Below are 27,335 nucleotides of genomic sequence, written 5' to 3'. Positions count from 1 at the left end.
AGCAGATTCATGGGGCAAAAAATCCTAAGTGGACGTTATAAAACTCCCACTTAGGAGACTTTGACTTTATAAAAGTTATTACTAAGTTAATGGCAAGATTTCTGACTTTAGTCTTTGATGTAAAAGACAGGGAGGTAAGTGAAGAGCCTTACCTCCGAATGATCACTGTCTCGTCACTGAAGAAAAACTTGTGTGGTTGATTTGTTCAATGCAGTTACACCACAATTCAAGTAGTAGGGGTCGACTGATACGGCTTTTTCAGGGCTGATATTGATACCAATGTTTAAAAATCAAGGAGACTGATAACCGATATTTGGGACTGCTTTTCATTTGCAGTGAAAATGAAAATCTTTGTGTCAAAATTTTTTAACAACCAGTGATGGAATAATTGTAATTGGAATGAGTACAATTTTCAGGTACTTTACTTGAGTATTTCCTTTTTCTGCTACTTTATTCTTCCTCACCTCTACATTTATTTGATACATTCAGTTACTAGTTGCTTTGCAGATTAATTCAGTGTTTATAGGCTTTTAATTGTGACGTGTCACCAATCAGATAGTGCTGTAGGTGGGACATTGAGTGAGAGGATGCTGCATCAGAGCCAAAGTAGCAAATTTTTAATTTGTTTATTTTATCGGCAATCTGACAGAAAAATCACCGATACCAGGGCGCGATAATCGGTCTACCCTTGGTCCATAGCCACCAGGTGTAAATACGATGTGTCATCTGTGTGATAATGGCAAGCTAATTTATAATTTTGTAAGATTTGGCCTAACGGAAGCGTAGAAAGTCTGAACAGGAGAGGTCCAAAGATGGAGCCTTGTGGAACCCCGCAGGTCACGTCCATCTGCTCAGACACACAGCTGCCAACTGAGACCAAGTACTTTCTGTCACTGTACTTCCACTCTACTAACACACACACACACAATCACACACACATGCACACACACATTTTAGAGCTCCAGATAAGTAAAGCTCTCTATGCTCTTTTAATTTTGCCTTCATTAACATTCACAACAAATGTTTTGTTCCACTGGATAAATCCCCCCACAGAGACCATCTTAAACCATCTCCTCTTCTTCTCTCTTATGAATCTATTCTGTGTTAGTACAAGTGGCACCCCCCTCCTCTCTCTGGGCTCTTTTTAATTATAAACTAATCTAGGGAGGTAATCACAGACAGCATGATCAGTTACTCATGCATATATGCCATACTATAAAAATGCAAGCCGTTTATTACCCTGTCTCTGTTGCCTATTTACAGCCACTAGGAAGCATGGATGCAGCCATAACGCTGCTCCAATTAGCCATAAAAAAGAAACATTAGTGCACTGGCTGGGTGGAGATTTCATGTGGAATATAGGTTAGAGGTCAGAGCGGCAGAGAAAGTCGGTTTATTTCTCCCGTATTTTTTTCTTTTTTCTTTTCTTTGAAAAAGCGCAGCGCTGAGAGGTGCTTTGAGGTTTTCATTTCATGCAGCCTTTCAACATTATTGAAGATGTGATTGCGGCTGAGTGGCAGCAGTGCAGGATGGAAGAGGATCCTCAGACTGATGAGCGCTCTAATAGGCCTGTCTAATGTATCATCGATGGATTGACTGCCGTCTCGGAGGAGACATTTCTGAGGGATTCCAGCAGATGAATTTCAGAAAGGAGAGAAGGGAAAAAAAAAAGGCCCGCTATCGTTCCTGCTGCTGAATATTGTCCAGTGGAAAGACGCCCTCTTCTTGCGCAGCCGGGATGTGCAGGCAGGATTTATTCCAAGTGGGATACAGACGAGCAGTTATATGCTTCACATGCTCGCAGTGTCTCTCTCACTAGCCCTCTCTCTCTCTCTCTCTCTCTCTCTCTCTCTCTCTCTCTCTCTCTCTCTCTCTCTCTCTCTCTCTCTCTCTCCCCCTTCAGCCAATCTGCGCACAGTGACGCTGCGCAAAAGGCTGGATCTAGTCCTGGCTTCATCATCATATTTAACACACCCACCCGGATTCACACATGCTACAAGGAGCGCATTCTCTCTTATCCCGCTGTAGTCCTAGAGGTTTGCCCGGCCCCTGCGGGAGGATTCCTGTCTCCTGTTACCTGCGCGATTTACGCCTGTTGGGTGATTTCTCGGGACCGCGATGTGAGAGAATTACGCACCCGCCTGGATCGCTGAGGTGGATGAGAGCTCACGACTACTTTTTCGGGGACTTTCCCTTAAAAAAAACAAGAATCAACAGCAACATTTAAATGTGAAGAGCTGCACTTTCCGTACATCTATGATCGGCTCCTCTCCCCTGGACGGTGACACCGACGCGCGCCCTCGAACCTCTTGGACACGCACCCTTAACGGATCGCTCCCCTCCGGCGTGTCACAGCTGCTTTTCGGATCCTCTTCTCCTCCTGCGTTTCCTCTCAAGTACTTGGTGGTCGACAGCTGAAGGGGGAGAGCCGGCGGCGTGAGGAGGATGTGGCTTGCGCAAATCGACCGCTGGTCTGAGCCGACTCGACCTGCTCTACCTGGACGCTTGCGGATGATTTTGCGCGTCTGAAAAATCTCGCCAGGACGAGCCGCACGAATGAAAGCAGGAGTCTGATGTTTGAAGACACCAAAGGCTGAACACTGAATCCTTTACTCAAGACGGCAAGTGAAGATGGCTCCTACGTGTTTAATGTATATTTCATTAGATTGGCGTCCAGTCTAATAAACATCATCAGCGATGTAGTCAGCCTGTTCATCTGCGTGCTCATCATTTGCAGTAAATACTCACATCTGCTCAAACGGGAGACCATGAAGATGATCCTCCTGCGCAAATTCCGCTTTCTGATCCTCATGGTGTTCCTTATCGCCTGCTCGATGCACATAATGATAGACTTGCTGCCGAAGCTGGAGAGGCACGGCAACAGCGGCTGCTCCTGCTCCCACACGCCGAGCGAGGAGCCTCAGAGCTGGGGGAAGCAGGGCTGGCCTAACAAGCACACCCTGCGGATCCTCCAGGACTTCAGCAACGAGCCCGGCTCCAATGTTTCCTCCCACTCCCTGGAGAGGGTCCCGGTCACGGGCGACAAGACGCAGGCGTTCAGAGCGCCGGAGCATCCCGGGCAGCGCGGCGACAGGAAGAGGCAGTTCATCCAGGACGCCTCGGTGACTAAGAACATGCCCGTGAAGGGTTCAAGGTTGTCGGCTCTCTACGAGCATCCCTTGTTTAAAAGATCCGTGCCACCTCTGACAGATGAGGACACGCTGTTTAACGTCAACACGGACATCAGGTTCGACCCCAAAGCAGCAGAGGATCAGGCATGGTAAAGTGTTATAAAGCTATAAATAAACGATCACATTAAAGGGGCACTATGTAGTTTTGGAGAAGAAATTCAAAGTATGAATGAGGTAATGATACAAACTCAGAAATATTCATTTTTTCCATAACTGAATAAACAAGCTGTTCTCAGAGGGAAATAAGGTCCCAGAACACTGTTTGAAGCTAGAAATGTGGCAGGGTCCGCCACATATAAACAAAGTAAAACAGTGTGAAACTGTGTTGTCCTTTAAGGTCAGTTTGTTTATTCAGTCATGAAAACAAAAACAGTTTGTTTTGGCATAAAATATCAGTCACGATCTTTCTCTCTGATTAAAATGTCTTCCCCAAAACTACATATTGCCCCTTTAAATGGTTTATAGTTCAATCACATTACTGTCTGTAACTCCACAGCTGTTGCACAGCACCTGCCACTCATTACATTAAAACCTGACAATCCTCTTTTCCCCCCTGCTCCCGTCACGCAGGAATACTGAAGGCAACATGGATGAGTTCAGCCCGACGGGGGAGCTGACGGCCGACTCCTACCCCAACTGGCTCCGCTTCCACATTGGGATTAATCGATACGAGCTGTACTCCAGACACAACCCGGTCATCGATGCACTGCTGAAGGACCTGGTCACCCAGAGGATCACCAGCGTCGGTGAGTCATAAGACAGCAGGGGGAAGCCGGCAGGAGGGCTTCAGTGGAGAGATGGCTCACACAATTCATCATTACAAACAGTTTCGGGGTGTGTCGAGGTGTAAGGATGATCGAATGTGTGCTCATGTTGCCGTATGACATGAGCTGGACGTTTAATAGTTTACCTACCTTTCTAGTATCAACACCACATCATTGGCGACCCACAATAAACAAGCTTGCAGGGAGTTCCTTGTCTTGTTTAGGGACACTTTGACGTTCGTCTGCTGATGGGCACAGATATTGGTTGTCTCATGGAGTAAACCTGTACAGTTTTGGCTTGGTGTCTGTGTGTGCCAGCTGTGTTACCAGATGCCACACACACGTACAAAGCTTGTTCCCAAATACCTGCCTCTGGACAACAGGAAACATCTGATCTTAATGACATAGCTTTGTGCTGTATACAACATTCATGTCAATGAAAAACAAATGTATAATATCATTAACAGCTAATTAGCTATTAAGGCTACATTAGCCTGTAAGATTATGTACCCATGTATGTGTTGAGAAGAGGAAAATCCATCTCCGCATCAAGTTGGAGCCCTTTAGCAGCTTGTAGCGCGTAACTCACATGCACTAACATGCAAGTTCGACCCGCCCGGCCACCAAAACAAAGGACAGTGAAACTTGGATCACAACACCCTTGCAGGAAGTGTGACTTTATTATCTGGTCAGGATGCCATTACTCCACTATATGTGTCTGTGTAGCACATGAGCAACAGGCACGTAGCTGGCAGACAGATGCTTTAGAGCAGGGTGGCCCAAACTTTTTTTCCCTTGATGGGCCAAAACTCAAATGTAATCGTGGACCACAGGCTCAAAGCAAACACCTATTATGTTAGGATGTGAAATGGAGTCTGATTACAAAAATGTGTGAAAAAAAGTTTTGCCCGAATAATCTTTCAATGTATTTTTAATTTCCTGGATAGTGAGTTGCCTGAATTGACTTCATGCACAAAGTGCCGTGCTCAGATTAAAAAAAACAAAAAAAACAAAGCAGCACAATCAGCGAATCATATTTTAATTTTCTTTTTACTAATTTGTATTTATTTCACTAGAAACATCTGGCGGGTCAAATCAAACCTAGTGGTGGGCCACCTTTGGCCGGCAAGCCCAACTTTGGCCAGTCCAATAAAGAACATGACTATCATGCACAAGCAGTATGACAAAAAGGCAAAGGAAAACAGCAGCAGGAAAAGTTAAGACATACCTGAGACAACAGTTAATTACAATTTTGTAATGTGACCTTATGAGAATCAAGAGTAACCACCCAAATGGTACAGAAAGTATCCTGGATGGTCACACAAGATTCACAAAACTAATCGGGTGGAAAACAGGAACTGGAAACGCTTGCATGTCAGTGTTAAATATAGTCAGCCAGAGGTGAAAGAGTGCGTCTACTGTAACTGGGTCTACCGGTTGAAGTATAAGGAGGTGCTGCTAAATCAGTGAGTGTCAATTGTGCTCCTTGCTATAGGCGCTGACGCCGTTAACACACACTCACAGGTTTGCACAGAGATGGCAGCCAGCCACAGGCTATTGTACGACAGCGCTGAATCTGATCAGCCCTCGCTCTCCTCCCTCACAAGGCTGAGGGAATAATAAAACAGCACAATCTCCTCTGATGTGTTCCCACAAAGCGTCACAGCCCGAGAGAACACCTGGTCTCCATGCAGCTACACATCGCAGTTTGATTCACTGTTTTTTTGATCATTTTTATTTGATTGAAGTGCACAGTAAATCTAGGTTTCTGCAGAAAGCTGCAAAGCCTTCCACAGTAGTACCTGACGGAGGTGGTAATCCACATCAGGGCAGTTATAAGAGTCTATCCTCTTTTTTTTCCTTTTTGGAGGGATTGTCTTTCATTTTGGCTCCGTCCAGCTCCAACATTCCAAGAGTGCTTGTCGACTCAAGGTCGCCCATCTTGCGCTTGCTGTGGAAAGTGATTACAGATTTTAGGTTCATCTGCCAATGATAAAAAAAACTGTTACTGGCCCATAGCAACGATTAAATGCTTATCTTGGAGTGGGATTAACTGTTTATAAAACTAGCAACCCTGCCCGGTCACTAACAGAAGAATTTCTTTCTTTTGTTTCTGTCTTTCTACTCCAGATGTTGTTTAATTCTCTCAGATTTTTCTCCCTCTTGCTTTCTGTCTCAGGCTGGGTGGATAGGGGAAGCAGTTCTCAGCATCTCGAGCCAGCTAAATACATGGTGGCTCAGTAATTACAGAGCCTTAACACAGGCCTCGGGCAGAATACCAATAGAAGCCAATAGCAGTCGGTTATTATCTAAACTTAAGGATAGCAGTGCTTGGATGTATTATACAGTAACCTCTTTTGAGCAGCATTTATCGATAAAGACATAGCGTGCAAAGGCTCTAGATATGATCAATGTTTTTACAGATTATAGTGAGAGGCTGCTGCTGCTGCTGCTGCTGCTGCTGCTGCTGCTGCTGCTGCTGCACGTCTTACAAACAGACATAGGTAAACATTTTCGCATCATGAAGTCTGGACAAATGCGGTTTGCTTGTTGTGACTGGAGGCTGAAATGAAACGTTACATTCATGCTGCCTGTTCCTGGTAATTACAGTTTGACGCGCCTTTATTTAAAGGGGCACTCTGCAGTTTTTGAGAAGAAATTAAAACAGAAGACAGAATCAGAATTTCATTATTTACAATATTAATGAGGCAATTAGACAAACTCAGACATATTTATTTTTTCCATAAACAAACTGCTCTCAGAGGAAAATAAGGTCTCCAGAACACTGTTTGAAGCTAGAAAGGTGGCAGGGTCCGCCACATATAAACAAAGTGAAACAGTGTGAAATTGTGTTGCCCTTTAAGGTCAGTTTGTTTATTCGGTTTATTCAGTCATGGAAATGAAGAGAGTTCGTTTATTCAGTTTGTTTGGGCGTAAAAAAATCAGTCGATGAAGATCTTTCTCTTCATCTCCAAAACAATGTAGTGCAACTGTAAAATGTCTCCAGTAGACGCAGCTCCACCACAGAAGCAGGTGAGATCAGACTGACATTGATCCTTCTCTGTAAACGTTTCACTTGTCCCCATGATTCCCATATGTAAAAATAAATGAGAACATTGATTGAGAAGGTTGTTCGTTGGCAAAAGGCCACCGAAACACTGCTCTCAATCGATCAGCTGGGGAAAAAACAGGCACAGCGGCTGCTCTGGTCCTTTATTTGCGTGTGAATTTAGTTGTATTTTAGCCACAGTGAAGTCCTCGCGCTAGCACTGAGTCCAGTCCCACGAGCGCCTTTAGACGGCGTTATCATGTACAAAAAGGGAGAAAACATGAAGGAAAGGAGGATGAATAGAAACACAAAGAGTCAGAGAGATGGACCCACCAGAGAATACACAGAGAGAGTAAACAGCGGAGGAACAGAGAGCGGCGGACGAGCACTGGCTGTCCTTCACCCCCTCACTCTCCCTTCCCGTCAAACAAACACGGTGACATCAGCACTCGAGCACACAAAACCTCGCAAACACACATTTGCACACATGTGCAAGCTTGCGTACACACACGGCAGAGGAAGCTGAGGTTTCAGGTGTAGATTGACTCGTCTCGACAATGTAAAATCACTGTCAGTCAATATTACATTTGGTCAGTAAACAGACTATACAGTCCTGTTTTATGATGTGTAAATGGACTCTTATCTCAGGAAGGAAATTGAGAAGATGTTATTGATACTGATGCCACTGTCGATTCGGCTTATCGGTTTGCATCAACACGGTTTGATAACCATCTGAGAAAACATCACAGTTTCATGGTATATGGTATTATTCAATTTTTATCATTATTAGTAATATTATGTCCTGACAGACATGAAACTTGATATAAGCTTGAAATATTCTTGTTTTATCATCACTAAGATGGTAGAATTCAATACTGTAGATAAGCAAATGTCCATGGTATGAGTGTATATTGTATACAGACTGAATACAGCTGCTCCACTAGCCTAAACAGGTTTTTCAGTGTTCTTATCTCTTAGTTAGAGAGATAAAAAGGCATGCATGAGACTCAGGTAGTTGTGCAAAAACTTGACAGTTTAACTGCTGTTTAGCTTTGAACGGGTTCCGTCTTGGACTTGGACGGATGGACGAGTCGAACTAGCTGTAACCTGTGCGCTTGCTGTAGCCGCAGTGTCATCTGTCATCGTCTAAAAGGGATGAAACAAGACGTTCAGGTTTCTTATAATCAAAGAAAAATCAGCTAATGAGCTGGTTTGATTATAACATAGGGAGAGGCAGTGGAACCTGTGCATAGAGTTTCAAATAAATGGCATTCCTGGATTTTAAGCCCATGTTGCGTAGAAAGATGTTTCAGCATATTGCCGGTGCCTCCACCCTAACTTGAAATCATCTTTGTACAAACAATTCTAGCACTGTTGTCATTTTTTCTTCTTGAAATGAAGCCACAGTTTGGACTGTTTCGGCCTCTTGTTAAAAGCTTCCAGCAGCCCAGACACATGAGTTTGATTTCGAAACTGTCAGAAAGACATGCCTGCATTGATAAAAGGAACTGATAAGCTCACAGCATTTCTGAGGAATCAGACAATTTGGAACCGGTTGTCGGGCGTGTTTTTTCATTTCCAATGTTTTTTGTATTTTGGCCGGAGAAGTTAAACACTGGTTAAAAAAAGAAAAGAAAAAGAAACTGAAGGCAATGACTAATATTTTCTTGATATTCAGTGTCAACAGTCAACTTACAGATATTAGCTTACCTGAAAACAATAGTTCGGCTAGTGTTTTGAATCGCAGCTAGGCTAACTAGCTAACACCACAGGCTAATATCTAGATATCAAGTTGGACATTTTTTGTGTGACTATATCTTAACTCTGGTGGGTTTAGTTTGTCGAAGTATAAAAGTGTGTAAGCTCATTACTAGGGCTCATTTCTCTGGAGAAATATAGCTGCCTTAAGTTACTGTTTTGTTAAAAGCCGTTTTGTCTGTTTCACTTCAACAGCGATGAAGTCTGGAGGCACTCAGCTGAAGCTCATCATGACCTTCCAGAACTACGGCCAGGCTCTCTTTAAACCCATGAAGTAAGTTACATTATGTGTTGTATGTCTTTAAACAATAGGTCCCACTCGCCCTGTTTTTCCTGCGGCTAAACAGCCCTCTCACCTCCCCTCCTCCATTGCTCACTGACGGGCCCAGTCTCATTGAGAAAAAGCAATCTCTTTGATATCGTGTTAAAGCTTGAGTGCCATTTCAGCATAAAACACCAACTATGCAGCTCTTTTACCTCGACTGACTTCCTTTTCGCATTAGCCCACCTACTCATTCTCCTCACAACATCAATCTCATTTCCTCATTCTCCTCTCTGGCTATATCAAATTGCTTTCATTTCAGCACAACCTTGATATTCGATTGAAGGCCGACATCATTCTGCTGTGTCAGAGCCAAGTGTTGAGTAGGCATTTCACCTCAGAGGGCTGTCAGGTGACACGGCACATCCTTTAGTGGTCATGTTGGAGGTCCTTAGCCCTCGGGCAATATTATGACTGATTCACCCAATCATGTTTCCATAATGCCAAACCATCTAGTCAGCTAAGTGTCGCTGTCCTGTTGTCACCATGTGATTTGTGTACAGTTTCAGTGTGAAACTTTTTAGCCATATGCTGGCGATGTGGCTTTAAGGACGTTCATGTCCCCTTCGGAATGAAAAAACTTTTTTCATGCTACTTTTCATGTAGTGCCAAAATGTCTCTTGTTCATAACCAGAGACCTACAAAATAATATATCCTCATCAGCCTCAGACAACTTTGTATGTAGTCTTCATAGCAGGTAATAGCATGCCAACATAAGATGCTGCCCATAGTAAATAAACATGTCTAACATCGGCGTGTTAGCATTGTCATTTTAGCGTCGTCATTGTTTGTAGTGCTAATTAGCAGATATTAGCATGATTACATGCTCAACTAAGATTGTGCAGATATTCATGTTTAACACCATTGTTAGCATTGTTATCGTGAGAATGTTAGCATGATGACATTAGCATTTAGCTTGTTTGCATGACTAAAGACTCTTCCCATCTCGTTAAATTAAGCGTTGTGGATTTTTTTTTTTTACTTACTGCTTCCTGAAATAATCAAAAATTCAGCTAAAATTACCAGTTTGTGTTATCATGCAGTCCAATGCTTGATTTAGCAGCTTGAGGTGTGTATTTTTGGTTCAGCATCCAGCTGGGGCTAAAGGCAGCAGCCACTCAGTTATCGCTCTTGCTAACCCAGGGGCTACATATTTTGTCATTAGTTTTCTGAGCTGGTTCTCTATAATGGTGCCAGACATAATTGCTGGGAGCTTTGTGATCCAACCGCTAAGCCTCTGTTCCTCGCCTCATCTCCGTCTGAATCGTACTCCAGTTGTGATATGGGAACATCCGACCAGCGAACTACAGCATATCATTAACGTCTCACAAGAAGAGGTGAAGAGGATCGAAAGCAACACTTTCCTTTTCTTTTTCACCTCAGCTTACATTTGTGCATCCTGTAATACTCTTGGCTTAATACACTTGGCTTAACTTGTAGAGAAGATAAGTCTACCAAAACTGCCCCACTGGTAGATACTTTGTAATATTTGATTAATTCACATCTCCTTTATCCACACTGTCATATTTAGACGATAACACATCCCAAGAGAAGTGCTCTTTGCTCCTAATCCCCCCTCGATTGGTGGATTTAAATGTCACCCTTCCTTTGTTATGGTGATTGTAATTTAATTGTAGGTTAATGGTTTTCTACACAGAAACCCGTTGTCTGGCCCCTACATGTCAGCATGGAGAGCGGGGTTAAGCCTGTGGATGATAGGTAGCCAGGTTTTCCGTGGGAGGAAAAGCTATTCAGAGACTGTTGTAATTACTGCTTCAATCGTACCACACTAAGTCAGGCCAGACGCAACAAGCCTGAAATCATCCTGACAGGCTGGGTGAGAGGAGAGATGAGAGTGAGGTGAGAGGAGAGGAGGGAAGGGAGATGAGAGGTGTGGAGTGCAAGGGAGGACGGAGGAGAGGTGAGGGGGCAAGGACTGGAGGAGATGGGTGGATGGGGGGGTTGCGAGTGGGCAGAGAGTGTTGTCAATGCATGCACGGAGTCGAAATCCACAGATTATCTCGGCGCGCTGCCTCGAATTTTAACCCAGGCTGCAATGTGAAATGACATTTTCCGAGAAAAGCGTGAGGGTGATGGGGTTGGATGTAAATCTGTTGCTTGACAGTTGTGGTTGTCGGAGCTGCCGTGATGTTTGATAATCCTGAATAGTGAAGCTGGGGGTGGGGGGTGGGCTTTTTCATTCCCTCCTGCTTGAATGCACTTGACTTTAACAAAATAGGGCAACCCATGCTGGCATGCATGTGTGTGTCCCTGTGTGTGTGCTCACTTGGACCGCAATCAAAGTCTTGACAGATTTGCGCAGTCACTCCCCGCGATATACACCATCACACACATGCACAGACACGCACACACACACTTCCACTTAACACCCAAAATCATCTCCTAGTTCCCCCAAATCTGCTGCTGTGTTTCCACATGGTGCATCAAAGAGACAGAGGCTGAGAGATCAAAGACTTCTCCGGCTGTGCTCTTCTGCTCGGCTCCTCTCAGCTCTAATGCAAATGTGTCCCAGGCAATCAGGCAGCAGAGGCAGGCAGGCAGGCAGGCAGGCAGGCAGGCAGGCATGCATACGGTGTCTGGGTAACGATCGACCCTCTAACCATCCATATCTGTGGAAACCTGCTCTGCTCTCTCTGTTTATCGGCCGCTCTGTCTCTTTCTCATTCGCGGCGTTCTCCATCATCCTTACCCCGTCTCTGCAACACTGTGTGCTGCTTGTTTTTCTCTCTCGCGGGTTCTTTAATGTACGGCACAGATGAAGAAATCCATTAAAGGCTTGCCGTATCGATCCTTTAGGTTTTCTCTTTTCTTCTTCCTCAGAGAGAGAGAGAGAGAGAGAGAGAGAGGATGATTTGATACTGTGTTTTGCGGTGGCAGTTGTCCTCTTAATGTGCAGAACAGGTAAAACACACCTTATATGACAAGGCTGAATCATTTTCTACCGTGCTGAGACACCACAAAATGGCCTACCTGTCCGCTATGATGTAACGCAGATGAGTCAGCCCACTGAACTGCTGTCTGCGGTCCAGTTTTTCCAGACACAGAATAAGCCATCTCTTAACTAGTCTCATCAAACTAAAGGCTTGTTTGGCAATATTTGTTAAGACTACAGATCTTCAAGGGACGGCGCTAAGAATCCCAGCTGATGCCCAGCCCTGTGTTGCTTAAGCAGACAGATGAAAACATTACAGTTGTACTTTCTGTCACAACAACTGCATTGTAACCTGACTAAAGCTGCGTTTGATGACTAAGCTCAATTATCATCTTCGTCATTCTGCCTCATCCTGTTATGCCTGTGGCCAGGACTGAAATAACCCTGAATTGCGGCATTTTCATAATGTCTGCTTTTTGTTCCGGTACACAAACACTTTAAGCTGTCAAGTTGGGACACTTTCCTAACATGTGTGGTAAAAAACATGTACTTTTCACATAACCCTCAAAATATACAGCACATAGGTCTTTAGAAGATGAAGGACAGGGACTGAGGTAGACTTTTCTTCCTCAGATGAAAAAAATGCAAATGAATGCTTTGGCAGAACAAGAACAAAATGGTCCCTATTGTCCCAATAGTTTCATGTTATGGTTCAGCTATGCTTTAGCCTGTAGGCTCAGCAAGGGTTTTTCAAGTTGAATATGCAAAAATGATCATTTTGTATTTGCTACTGAACGGTGCACAGCAGTATGCAGAGAGAAAATACTTTTATTTCTCATGGAATAGTACCAAAAAATTAACAATATGGAAAACCATTATTAAAATAATATACAAAAAAGCGTTGGTGCAACGTTATTGAAATCTGAGGTACAAGGTTGTAGGTTTTGTTACTAAAAGGGCAACACACAGAAGTCTGGGAGGGGATTGTTCACTGCAAAACGGACAGGAAGTTAGCTAAAATGTCGACAACGCCTACAACAGTGTAATGAAAGTGATCTTATGTCTAATGAAACAGATAGAAATGTGGCTCTAATTTCTGTATTATTTACAACAAAAAATCTGACAGATATCTGAGAATCACACCTAGTATGTGTCATGTGTAATGTCCTGCACCCTTTTTTCTTTTTCTTTAAAGGTGTAATATCTAAGAATTTGCCACCTGTCGAATTTATACTTTAAACAAATAGGAGGCAGCTTATCATCAGAGTAACCGCTAAATGCTGCTAACTGTAGCTGCTGTTAACGAGTTAGCTCAGTTAGCTGTGCAGCTAGCAGGTCAGACTGGGAGCTCAGGGACCAGTGTTGGTGTTTACACCATTAGCACAGGAGCTTTGGAGTGGGTTAACATGCTGCTGTTGTCTTTATAGCTACTGGAAGTAAAGATGAAGCTTGCTACATTTGGATGTTAACCTCTGGACAGATAGTTGATCATTAGTATAAATACTAAATGAAAAGGGGACCTAAACTACAACCTTGAGGGACACCGGCAGAGCGCTCAAAAAAATTGTTTATCCTTTCTTGTATAGTGCGTTAGTTTCTTGTATGCCGACTAGTGTGGGCTGTATATGCCCTCAACAACCTCCAGGTTTATTTTGCTGTGAGTGCATAATGACGACTTTTTCTCTTTTGATTGACCTTACTGTAAGTGCTGTTTAATTATAACTCTCATTAGCTTACTTAATGCTACGTTGCCAGAAGCGTCACTAATTATGACCGTTCTGACCATCAGCTATGAGAAAATTACTTCAGCTGCAGTCTGGACTTGTGGCCACTCTGTAGAGGTGTGGGAGAAAAAGTCCCTTCGGGAGAGCTGGTCCAGTAATATAACATTTTGTACCTTCTGTACCTACCTTCAAGTTCATATAATACTAATACATGTAATGTGCCTTTTGCTGTCAGAAATGTCCATGTTCCTTTCAGTGCAATACAAAAGTATGCATGTATTACCTTAAAGATCACCAGGGACCTTTGTTACAAGTACCTCTATGTACTAAAATAGACCCGTGCCATATACGGTGTGTTTGAGTCCCAGCTGTAGCATCGTACTTTGAACCTTAGTGTCTGGGTACACTGTAAAATCTGATGAAGTGACTTTACTGGGAAAAAAATAAGGAGACCGATTACCTCAAAATTATTAGTACAGTAGACTAATAATTTTAAAGGTGCAATATACATAAGAATGTCAAATTCATATTCAAAACAAATAGGAGGCAGCATATCACCAGAGTAACTGCTTACTGCTGCTAACTGTAGCTTCTCTTAGCTAGTTAGCTCAAATAGCTGTGCAGTTAGTGGTTCAGACTGGGGAGTGTTAATGTTAACACCGCAGACACAGGAGCTTTGGACCGGGACAGGGCTAGGGATAGCTGGATAGCATGCTAACTTCAGTAGATATCTCTGCAACACAATACATCATAATGTCAAAACTGCTATTTATTCATATTATGATGAAAATTTTGAATAATTCTTCAATGTTGCTAACTAAAATTCTTACATATTGCAATATGTACCCCTGTATCCACCAGGGGGAGGGCGGGGCTAGCTGGTTAGCATGCTAACTTCAGTAGATATCTTTGCAACACAATACTTTAACATAACCTCAAAACTGATTTGTTCACATTCTGTTGATAATTTGAGTTATTTTTTAAATGTTTAAAACTAAAATTGTTGTTGTTGTTGAAGTAAAGTCGACTTAAAATTTACAGTGTAGAGAACACTCTTTTGATTTGCTTTGTCTTTCTCTGTCTGTCTTTCTGTTGCTATGACTTTGTGCTGGTGTAAACCGGGAAGACATGATTGTAATATTTACAGTGAAATTAGTCTCTGAGCGCACAAAGCTCATTAGATCATGAACGCAGATGATCGACGAAAGGAAGGCGGGGGGAAGGACTGATGATTGATATAATGATGGTCTTCCGTTCCTTCTCGCTTCCACTTAATTGTATTGCTTGTCAATCAGACGACCGTTGGCTCAGTCACAGACAATCAATGTGAGTATTCCTAGAAGAGATATCTCCTCCTTTCCGCTGCTCCTCCCCACTGAGCGATCTATATCTGTGCTCAGTCGGGTCCGTGAGTAATTTTTGATTGACACGTCGGGGAGACAAGAGACGGGCGCCACATAATGTCACCTCGTTTGTGTCAATAACATATTGACAGCAGCGCAAATAACAGCCTGGAGGAAATGTCTGTGTTAAATGTGAAATATTAGTTGGATGTTGGCTGAGTAGAAGACTTGATGTTGTATCATCAAGCAGCATCAGCCGTGGGAGGTGAAAGAATAAGATTGAGGCAGCTTTGTCTGAAGATGGGGAGAGCATGTCTCAACAAAAACCCTTATTATCCTCACTTAAAGCTGCCAGATTTGTTCTGGAACAAGGCGACGACTGAACGCTGAGAGGCTGATAAAAGACAGGACAGTTCAGCGATTGTTCCCACAAAAGCATGTCAAACAAACTGACTTCTCTGCGGACCGACCTCCACTTCTGCTCCTCATTTTTTCTATATATTTTGTCGGTCCGCCTGTTTGTGCGCTCGTGCGCTTATTTACTGTGTGATATTTTATTCACAAGGTCTTCTGTGGCCGTGCGCTGACTTTGAGTCAGGAAATAAAAGGGATGAAGCGCCTCAGGACAAGTCATTCAGAGCGCGGATGATGAGCACAGCGCTGTTTGGAAATAGAGGAAATTCACGGCAGCACTGTGGCAACGCTGGAGCTGGGAGGTTAGAAAGTAGCATTAACCCTCAAACTGCTGGTTCACATATGTGGGAATGGTGCAACACACACTTAGGCGGCTGCACTGAACCGTGGCGTTAACGTTATCACAAGCATAATTGGATGTTTACAGTACATACATGAAATCCACTGTGAATATATTTGCATGCATTACATGCTTTTGAATCATATAGAAGCAGTTTTTGTACCAACTCAAATCACAATCACAATTACCCCTGAATGAATGAAATAAACATCCCATTCAGAATATAATGAAAAAGAATTAACTGCACTTGTACATCCTTGTATCTCCCAGCTATCACATCCACGTTTCTCATAATCAGGATATGAGTCTACCTGGACTGTAAAATCCAATACGGCGTGCACATGCTGCACATCTTAAACAGAACACTCGGGGATCATGAATAATAGCAGAATATAATAATCGCTTTTAAACGCACCGGCTGACCTCAGGATAAATCTCCGCTCTATTCATTTTCGGCTGTACCACCGGTTCCGTTGCGCGAGAAAACAGTTGAATAATTAATCTAAAATTACAGCCACTGTGAGATGTGTGATTTAGCAGCACTTAAGGCTCTGCACTGCTCCCTGCTTAATGTTTTGACTGTTCCCCCTGTGTTTTAATTGTTTCACCGGGTTATTATCGAGCGCTGCGCGGCTCGTGCCGGAGCAGAAAGTGTTTATGGAAAAAGATTTTTCGGAGGAGCAGAAAAATGTTAAAGTGCTCAGATTAACACTCACGTACACACTGGTCATCACGTATGCTGTAGATGAAATTTGCAGGAGCTGAACATATTGTTCAGAGTGCAGCAGAGCGGTACATACTGTATGATCAAATGGAGCCCTCAGGCTTAGTAATCTGACCCCCTTAGTGTCTTCCCTGCAGAGACTGTGACACACTGCAGGCCATTGGTGCAAACATGTAGACCATGTGCAAACTGTGTTTCCCCCAACATGTTTCTGTTCTCCACACATGTAGAGAGATGGAGGAGGATGGAACAGAAATGGTAAAATTCACCCTGATGGTACAGAGAAATATAATACTAATTAGTTTTTACCGGTAATGGATACCAGGCTAATAACACCAGTATTCATCCCTGATGAATTCGTGAGAAGGGCAGAATGGGCACTCTAGCCTAGCATTGCTGCGAAACGATGCTTTACAAGAGGTTACATAAGGCTCCCACCTTGTCACATTCACATATGCTGAAAAATGAATCTGCTCGTTTCTATTCTTCTAAGTTTTTGATGGAAAGTAGGGCAGCTGAAATGGTCAGGATTGGACAAGTCATCGCCGTGGGGCATCAATGCAAGCTGTGTTATTCAGTCCGGTTCCAGTAAATCACTGCTTCTTATCAGGGTTGGATGATGTTTGCCAGATTGGCATATATAACATTGTTGCTGAGGTGGTCCCAACTTTCTGTCATGGTGGCTTTGAAGACAACCTCCAACCGTCTCACCCAGCACAGAAAACTGTCTCCTGTCATGCAGGTAGGGCTGGGTATTGAACTTAATACTTATATGGCACCAACCGAACTGCCTCGATACTATCCAACATAAAAAAATGTCTTGTCATTCGATACCAGATTTCAATTTCATACTGAAATTATCATCAGAATGTGAAGAATTAACAAGTCTGGCATTATATCAAAGAGTCGATGTCGTGTGTTGCGGAGATGTTCCTATCAAAGTTAGCATGCTAAGCAGCTACCCCCGGCCCGTCCTGTATCATAATACCACTTATAGCTCCCAGTCTGGATCACTAGCTGCAGGGCTAACTGAGCTAACGGGCAACTACAGTTAGACAGGAAGCCAATTCTTACATATTGCACCTTACCTCAACTCTGAGGGGACACACTACTTTTTTGTGCTCTCTGGTGGGGCTTGTGTTAAATCACAATGTTACGATGGTACAAGCCATCATCCATCAGCCCATCCCTACTTCTTATTCAACCAGGTGGTCAAGGCCTAAAACAGGGTTGGGATTGAATATAGAGGAGTGATAGGAATAGATTGTGTGTGCGCACGACAGCCGACATGAAAAGGCTTTCTAGCCACTCTTGAAGACGACAAAATGAACCACTTCTTGAACTTCTTACAGGACAAAAATAACTCCTCCTAGCTTGCTGTGTTAAATGAATTTAATGTTCGGATGTAAAGTGGTGGAGGACCTATGGTTAACTGTGCCACTCCGATGATAACTTATTGATATGGGGCTGAAATTGTCACGGTAATGTTCAATAAGCAGTGCAGACCTATGGCCCAGCGTACTGTAGAAAAACATGCTATGAGCACTCAATAACAGAAGCTTATGCAACTAATCTGTGGTCCGGTGGGGATGGGGAAAAAGCTGCACATGAGCAAGTAGCCCACTGTAATAATCTGTTAATGTACTGTTGGCACTCTGCCATCTGCGGTAATCAGCCATCATGATTTATGTAGAATGTAGATATTATTAAACCAGTGATGTTTTCCCCGGTAATGTATTCCAACACACAGTGCCAGTTTTAATCACTGTGGCTGATTAGCATAATCGTTAACTTTGACACGTCTGTTAGAAGCAAACATCCACCCAGTTTCTCTGCTTTACACCTTTTTTCTACACTTTCTAAAAACACAAAATCAGCACCGGGTCTTCTCACAGCCTCGTCAGTATGCACCACTGTCACTGCGATTGAGATCTCAGCGTGTGTGTGTGTGTGTATGTGTGTGAGCGTGTCACACTCATACTGCCACCTCTGACGACTTTGGACATACAGCTTTCCAAACTGTCACACTATTCATACCGTAGTTGCCTAGGAGACAGAAAGTGGTCATATTTCTTTGTCTTCGCTGTGCTGATCTGTGTGCGTGTGCGCTCACACTCACGTGCGTTCCCACTCTGCGCTGATACTGTTGTGGCAAATTCCACGCGGGCCTGGCTCGGGCCTTCCAGGAGCAGAAATGTCTTGACGATATTATCAGTCAACTGCCCCCTTCAGGTAAATGTTATCAGCTCTAATGTTGCGCTGAAGGAACGATAACACAGTGTCGCAGCCAGCAGAAATGACAAGCCAGCATCCAATCTGCATATCAAAGCCTCGGCTAAATTCCTCTGCCATCTGTGTGGTGCGCGCGCTTGTGCACGTCAGTGTGTACGTGCCAGAGCTGCACACACACATGCATGCATTTTAAATGTGCTGCCATTTCTCTGCAGTCTCAGAGGCAAGTTGTTCCTGGCCCAACACAATCGCAGTTCATCCCTGATAAACTTCCTCATTGTTTCTTCGAAATAATAATAAAAGATGCTTAATTACTTGCCTATAAACATTTCAGAAAACCCGATCCATCTCTGAGTTTCTGTGGGAACGCGGGGCTTTGATACCATCTGTCATCCTGTCTCTCTGCTTTGAAGGAGCTGTCACTCAAAGGCAAGCCTTTACTCTCTGTCTGGACACAGTACACCTCAACAGCTGATGTGACAATCGCGGCAGACATTGATTCATCTGGCCCGGGCCCGGGCCCTCCGCGCCGCCGCTCTTATTGAGGAACAGATGCTGAAAGCAGAGGCACAGAGGCTGCTTCATGACTGGAAATGAGGCTTTTATGTCTTTCCATGAATCAATGAACAAAAGGAGAGGAGGACAGTGTCATGTGTCCTGAATCTGGTGTCCGTGTACTTGAGTTAACTGGAAGCAGCAGCCTTTTTAATCACTCGGATTACAAACTGAATATTCATTAGCTTGTTGTTCTTTACACTTTATATAGTGTGATCACACTTGAAGCTGCTTGTTAAGGGGCAAATCCATGTGTTTTTTCTTACATTTTTGTTTTTGGTTTCAGTCTCAGGCAGCATGATTACAAGAAAACCAGATCTTATAAACAATAGTCACGAAAACTTGCTCGTTTACTGGACAGAGTTTTGGAAACCTGTTGGAGATTTTGGCAGCATGGTGAATCAAAATAAATCTTAAACTTCAGTCCCTTTAACTTTAGCCAAAAGTCATGGGCTCATTTACTTTCTGTGCTGTTTAAATACCACTTAGAGCATGTGAAGAAATACATGAGCATCGTTCCTGACTGTAGTTTGTTTTGCTCGGCCGCCGGCTATCAAATGTCAGCATCCATCTTCGTGCACCATTCAGCCTCGCATTTTTGGGTTGTGTCCTGCAGTTGGCCTAGATACATGTCTAAGAAAACAGCACCAAACTTCTCTTGGAGGAGGCATTTCCACCTGTCTCGGGCCTGAATGTTCTGGCCGAATGTTCTTGTAAACGCTCCCAGACTTTGATGAAACTGCTCCAAATGTGTTTCGGGTGAAAGTGCCATTAGTCTCATTAATTACAGAGGAAGGATGCTTTCATTTAAAGAGACAAACATACTCACAAAGAACAACCGAAAAGACAGTTGCTTTAAAGGAGACATATTATGCTCATTTTTAGGTTCCTTCATTTTATTTTGGGTTACTACTAGAACAGGTTTACATGCTTTAAAGGGCAGCATATTATCAGAGAGCTAACTGCCCTTATCTAGTATGCTTAGTTAGCCATGCAGTTAGCTGTTTGGACTGGTCTGGAAATTTAGTTAATTTTTCAATGTTTTCAACTAAAATTCTTGTAAAATTCTACTTCCTTTTCACTCCTGTCTCTTTAAGGCCCCCTCCTGAATAACCAGTCTGCTCTGATTGGTCAGCTCACACACACCTGACCCAGCACCTTTAACAACAGAAGAGCAGCTTCGCTAAATCAACTTTTACATGCCAAACTAGCTGCTATGGATAAATTATGCAAATGTGTGACATGGTGATATTGCATGATGTCACAAAGTCATGGAATTGAAAGGCGGGACTACTGACGAGGCGTTTCGGGAAGACTGTTTTCTGTGGGAGCGAGGAGCTTCTGCTAGTGCTGACTTTGACCTTTTCAACTTTTGAGATCATTTACATGCACAAATACTGAATGAAAGGACAAAATCGAAAAAGCATGATAGATCTCCTTTAACTTTTTGTTTTTTTTGATCAGAGAGCTGCAAGGGGCCCGAAGTAACATCTGTGCTCCGTGGTTCATATAAAACACACAGTATCTGTTCTACTGCCACAGGGCGAGACAGCTCTAGTTTTACAGAAGTATCCAGCATGTTATAGCGTCGTGGGGGCTTCATTCTGGTCTGCACAGCTCAAACTTTCTCCTGTGATCTTCTTCCTCGCTTTCTGTCCTCACCTTCACTCGCCATTAAAGCTTTCGGTCTCCTCGCACTGTCCCGGCGGCAGAAACTGATCCCTTTTATAAGCTGTAGTTAGTGTCAGGGAAAACACCTTAAGGGGATCATTAGACTGTAATGAAGCAGGAGGTAAAATACCATGTTCACCCGTCGTTCCCCAACATTCCTGATTGTCAGGTTTAATTATAGCCCCACAAGGTCTTTTGGCCGTCATGTTTTTTTTGTTTAGTTTTTTTACTGCATTTATCTCATTTCTCCAACTCACCCTCCACCTCTCCATTTCAGCAGATGGACACTTGGTCTAATTAGGCTTTCTCTTCCCCCTGTAGAGTGGCCCTCTGAGGGAGGCGTTCGGGAGCGTGGCATTATGAGGGCATGTTGCGATACGTAATTAGCAAACAGCAGAGCGGCGACTAAGGTTACGGTGGGAAAGAGGTTGTGTGAACCACAGCTGTCAGCGCTCTGGCACTGCTATAGATGCGGATTAAACAACATCTGTTTCACACTGCTGCATACTGTATGCGCTTGATTAAAGTAGTCTGCTCGTACAATTCAGTATCTGCATATCTCCCCTCAAGCTCCACCGCTGACGTCCCCTTCAGAGGAGGAAAGGAGGAGGTTGGATAGTCAAAACAAGTGATGCAACCGTGCTCAGATGGGGAGATTAAAAAGCCATCCATAACCTCCAAGTCCCAACATGAATGGCTGCCTCACATGAAACAGAGTGGAAAGAGGCTGCGCGTACTGTAACGTACCAGTCAGTCCCTCTAGAACTCAAAGAGCTCTGGTTGTCTTGGAAGTGAGCATAATTTATAAGTGATGACAGCTTGTGATTTGTTTCACTTGGGGTATGCCACTTAAGTGGCACAATAATATACTCAGATGGAGATGCATATTTTTTATTGCCGCACTTTAATTTTAACTGTATAACAGTTTAGTTTCATTACAGTTTATAGGTGTTTGACTTTCACAAAATGCAAACGCAACGAATAGTGACAGAAAAAATGCAAATGTAATCATCTTCTCATCAATTACAAATAAATAGATTACTGAAGAACATAATATATGCATCTTCATAATGAATGCATGGTCTGTCTGAAGTTAAGGTTTAAAGAAACATTACTGCTGAGCTCCTTTTCATGTGTCGAGACTGGTATTAAAGCATTTGTTATTGATACTTTTGGGCACGGGCGGGCAGTGCAACAATCAGTAAACAAACAAGCTACTTTAAGCTAACATGTTAGCTTGAGCAGACAAGGATCAACATCAGCATTCTGTCATGGTTTGGCTTTTTTAGTCATTAGTCTTTCCACTTCCTCCCTTTGTCTGCTTTCTTAAACGCCGGTAAACGCTCCACTATGTTTGACAGCTAGTTGTCTGGCGCTTGGTGCCCTGCAGGTAGCGCTCAGTGGGTTTTTCAGGTGATCATTCTCTGTAGAAGTGTCTGTCCTTACACATCACAGTCATTCCACTTCATTGAGAGCACCAGCTTCAGTTAAAAGAGGCACAAAACTGACAGAAGGATTATTTGAATGTTGGGAGCGTTCTGGGCCCTATACCATCTCCCCAGTTGTCCAGATTATTAATGTCAGTGGGGTGTGGATAAAGAAAGGATAAAGAAAAGACCATATGGTCAGGCTCACCAAAGGATTATGATTTGTTGTTGTTCGCAAAAAGAGAGGGAGAGAGAGGGAGGAAAAGTGACTTCAGCATTGTTAGGCCCAGCGAGGAGAAAGCAGCTTGGCAAAATGGCACGGATTAGCGTGCTGCGAGAGGGAACGCTTTCCTACCAACTGTGATGCTGTGCTGCTTGTTCACTTAACTCGTTGCAGCGTTGGGTTGCGAGGAGGAGGAGGAGAAGGGGGGTATTTGTGGTGTTTGTCCAGCGCTTAGTCAAATATGAGCTTTGGAGTCTCAATTCTTGCCCAAGCACGAGCTAACTTCGGAGGGGGCGTGGCTGTCTCGTCATTCAAAGTAATGATGCGGCGAAATCAAAAGCCCACCGTCTGGAACAGGACAAGGGCTTTCACCTTTCATTCCACATGTCCACCCCTAATTCAACACTCATGAACAACTCAAGCAGGCGCACCACTTAAACACGCAGCGTGCACCATCCAGAACACTCCCTCTGCCTAATATAAGAGTACAACTCATAATTTATTTGTCAGACTGAAGAGGGGCTTTCACATCTGTCATGCCGTGTAAGGAAACATTAAGAGGAGTTTGTTTGAGCTCTCAGACAATATTCACTCTTTTATTCTGCTGTGCAGTAATGGAAGAGCTGCAGTTAAGTGCAACAGAGACTCCACAAAATAAAGACTGCATATTTAAAGGTGCACTATGTAGTTTTGGGGGATCTCCACTGACTCATTTTTTTTAATGCCTGAACAAACTAAATAAACAAACTCTGTTTGTTTTCATGAGTTAAATAAACAGAGTAAACAAAGTGACCTTAAAGGACAACACATTTTCATACTGTTTAACTTTATTTATATGTGGCGGACCCAGCCATCTTTCTAGCTTCAAACAGTGTTCCATGGACCTTAATTTCCTCTGAGAACAGCTTGTTTATAAATATGTCTGAGTTTGTATTATTACCTGATGAGTTTGAATTTCTTCTCCAAAACTACGAAGTGCCCCTTTAATCAACACCTTTTATCCTCCTTCCTCATTCTTTTTGTCACTTTATACTGTCTCACTCCCTCATCCACCTCTCTGCTTTTTTGTAATCCTCTCCAGGCCATTTTTCCTGTTGTTCTCTGTCCCTTTTCTTTCCTCGTCACTCCTTTTCACCATCACTCCTTTTTTTTCTCCTCCGGCCACACCTCTCTCTCAATCTCTGGTCCTGGGAGAATAGAAAGCGAGAGTTGGAGCGCCGCTCTCCCTCCAAACAACACCTCCGTCCGTCCTCTCATTTCCTCCTGATATGATATGAGTGATTCAGTTGGGACGAACAGGCCCACTTTGCGCTCTCCCTTTTCCCCCTAGCACTTGCTCTCACAGCCACTCACATCCCTGGAAAATCTGAATCTGTCGTTTATTGCTCCTCCTCTCGCAAAACTTGTTTTCCCCTGCTCATAAAGTCTCCCAGACAGCCCTTATAAATGCTTAACAAGGTCAGTTTTGAAGTGTGCTTTCCAGCAGCGACCATCCTATTGTGTTTGTGTGGTTACAACGGTGGTTGGTGCTGCACCCTTTTCCCTTCGTTTACTGCTCTTATGTAACAGCGGCACTGACTCATGGCGTAAGTGTGATCTGATAAAGTTTATTGCTTGTATGTTTTGTAGTAAAGTCTCCTGGATACCTTCTTCTTTCCATCTGACTGGTACTCCCAGTGTTATTGTTTCTCCATTCAGTTTTTCCTTCTCTACCTCTATCCACCCCTCTTCCTTCTCCATCTGTCTCTGTTGTTTTCCAGCAGTGCTCTCCAGCTCCTACTCGGAGCCTCCCCTCCCTCCCTCTGCACCCTTACCATGCTGGCCCCATGGCTCCAGGGTTTCCCTATGTGTATTTATAGTGTATTTATAGGCGCTGAGCCCTGTTTTCTATCTGCTTATCAACAGCCACCATGTACCCCACCCACCAATTTACCAGACACAGCCCTGGGATTTCAGAACACCACAGGCCCTGGCTGCAGTCACTCACAGCTCACAAGACCTTGATGGCTGTCCTCCCCCCTCTCTCTCATTCGCCGCTTTTTTTTTTTTTTTACAAAAGTGGTCCCAAATCCCAAATCCCTTGATTTGTGCCCTTCTGATTCATGTTTTTTTCTTTTCACCACCCAGCCTTTATTATTCCTTTCTTTTACCGCCTCTCTCCTCTGCTAACCCACTTTTTGGGGTTTCTCTCTTGTCACTCGGCGCTCTCTCTCAAAAACGCTCGTCGCTCGGAGACTCCTGAGTCCCTCGCTGCCCCTCGCTGGTTCTCTCCAGCAGCAACAAGAGAGCAAAAGCTTAAACGCTCGCTGCCCCTGTCCTCGTCATGTGTGTATTACTTTAGCTATGAGGCGCGAACTGTGATCCGCAGAGATTTGTGTGTCATAAATCAGACACGGCAGTCGCCTGCCGAGGCGTGTTGCCAAATCACATCAGTGCACATTTTTACACAATTTCTGTTTGTGCTTTAGCAATAACATGTGAGGCAAAAGTGGAGACTCACAGAGGCACACAAGTTGGATCCTGCTACAGTGGCATGCCACCGCCTTCTTAGCAAGGCGGCAAACAGTATAATTAGACTAATTGTCTCTGCAGTAAATTTCAATCCAGACATGAAAGAATTTGGGGGGGGTTTACGTTGCTAATTACTCACATAGTCTGCGGCCCGTGATCAGAGCGCCAGGACAAGACACAGGTGACATGCCAGAGACTAGTAGCAGTGGATGGTGGGTAATTTTAAGCCAGGGTTGATTAAAGTAAATCTCACAAGTTGAGGCACAGTTAAACGTAATCGTGCACAACAGCCACAAGATTAAGAATAGAAAAAAAGGCATTTTGGGAGTTTATAGTGTGCTGTGTGAGTCAGAGAAAAAAGGGCGAGAGGGATAGAGACGACGTGGGAGGCAGACAGGATGAAGCGATGCCTGGCAGAATGGGCCACTTCAGCGGGATTTAATGGGACGTTGCTAACGGATGTATGAATGGTTTTATCTTCTCATGTCTAATTCAGCTCCACTCTGTCCTCATTGTCAGCCCTACTGAATGAGGCGAGGCACTACAGGAGAATAAGAGGGAAAAGTCCTTTCATCCCAGCTTAATGACATTTATATATAGGTTAAATGTATTCTCGTACTTGACATATTATGCTTCCCATCGTCGGATTAGTGAATTTTTCATTTAAAATGCACAAATTTGCATTTGGGAACACTTTGTGGATGTATTTCACGTTGCAAATATAATGCACGACACAAGTATTTGCAGAAAATAGCAATGGTGTTTATAAGGATGCACCTGGTGTTGCAGATATAATATGTTACTTCTTCTAAACAAGAACTTCCAGGAGAGAGTCAGAGGGTGGGGAAGGAAGTCTGTGAAAGTGACTAATTGTGACGTGAAGAAAACTTTAAAACATTACCTCGTTCGTGAGCTCATCCCTTAGTCACGTAGATGTGTTTTGACTGGCGTCAGGTGGTTGTGTAACAGTAATGATAACAGTTCCCATGATCCCACACTACTTATGACTTTTGTTTTGGTTTGATTGAGAGACCCCTCGTGGCAGAAATTCAAAAATGTGCATTTAAACCAAACATTATCACAGCATTTTGGTAGGTACACATATTCGTTTTTCGAGTTAGATGAGAAGATTGACACCACTCTCATGTCTCTATGCTGAATATGAAGCTAGAGCAAGGATGCTATTAGCTTAGCCTTAGCTCAGTAATAAGCAAACCTAATTGTATGTACAGTAACCTATGCTTTTGTGTTAAATGACTATGTGTAACTGTTATTTAGCGAGCATTAAAGGTGCAATATGTAAAAATTGGTCATCTGCCATATTATTTCTCGAAAAATAAATAGAGGGCAGCATACCACCAGAGTAATTACTAACAGCTGCTAACTGTAGCTACCCTTAGCTAGTTAGCTCAGTTAGCCGTGCAGCTAGCGGTTTGGACTGGGAACTCAGGGACAAGGCAAATTTTTGAACGTTTTCCACTAAAATCCTCACATATCGCCCCGTAAAGTCTTGCTGTTTACTCGTTTCCATTTTTTGTGCTATGTTAAGCTAACCACCTCCTAGCTGTAGCTTCATAGTTAGCAAACAGACACAAGAGTGGTATCAATCTTCTCATTTAGCTCTAGGCAAAATATCAAATAAAGAGTTTTGTTTGTCCTTTCACTTAAGAACAGACAAAAACGAATGTCTCAGAAAAGTTCAATTAATTCCTTCTACATTTTTACCTGTGTTGCCTCCTATTTATCATCCATTTATGATACAAACTTATCAAGAGAAGGTTTAACAATGCTGCAGCCAAACAACATAGACGTATTTAAGCTTGGGATCCTACGTTAAAACACAACACAAAGCCTTGGTCTAAGATGGGCGGCTGCATTTAACATTTCTGAAGTTTGTGGTGATTAAAATATGTCCCATTTAGTCTCTAAATTAACACTCTTAACAAATCACTACTCCTTCCATCAACAGCATCTTTGTGATTTTTTTTTTGTTGCTTTCTTTCAAGTCCAGATCCGCAGGAAATGAGGAAAATCCATTAGCTGGGTGGTTTTAGCCGCCCCCCTTTCCCCAAACTGCACTTCAGTCCAGTGGAAGCGTAGTCCTGCCCTGTGGGCCTACATGACAAGGGCAGAGGAAATGGCCAGCCATTAATGGCAGCTTTGATTACTCTCCTGTCACTAATGTAGCCAACAT

The 27,335-nt window shown here is 43.4% G+C and overlaps 1 protein-coding gene across 1 annotated transcript in view; it reads left to right on the top strand.

Annotated features, from left to right (window-relative positions):
* Positions 1-1,986: 1,986 nt before the first annotated feature.
* The window catches only part of fam20cb (FAM20C golgi associated secretory pathway kinase b), a 56,435-nt gene continuing 31,086 nt past the window's right edge, over positions 1,987-27,335 (top strand). Inside the window, exons 1-3 of the mRNA XM_073489124.1 lie at positions 1,987-3,280; positions 3,762-3,937; positions 8,958-9,036. Coding sequence (XP_073345225.1) covers positions 2,769-3,280; positions 3,762-3,937; positions 8,958-9,036 — 767 coding nt within the window. The 5' untranslated portion in view covers positions 1,987-2,768. The remainder of the gene's footprint in view (positions 3,281-3,761; positions 3,938-8,957; positions 9,037-27,335) is intronic.

This window comes from Pagrus major, chromosome 20 (genome assembly GCF_040436345.1).
Source record: "Pagrus major chromosome 20, Pma_NU_1.0".
In the NCBI taxonomy this organism is placed as follows: domain Eukaryota; kingdom Metazoa; phylum Chordata; class Actinopteri; order Spariformes; family Sparidae; genus Pagrus; species Pagrus major.
The sequence above is the reverse complement of the archived record's forward strand: the minus strand, read 5'-3'. Positions and strand labels throughout refer to the sequence as shown.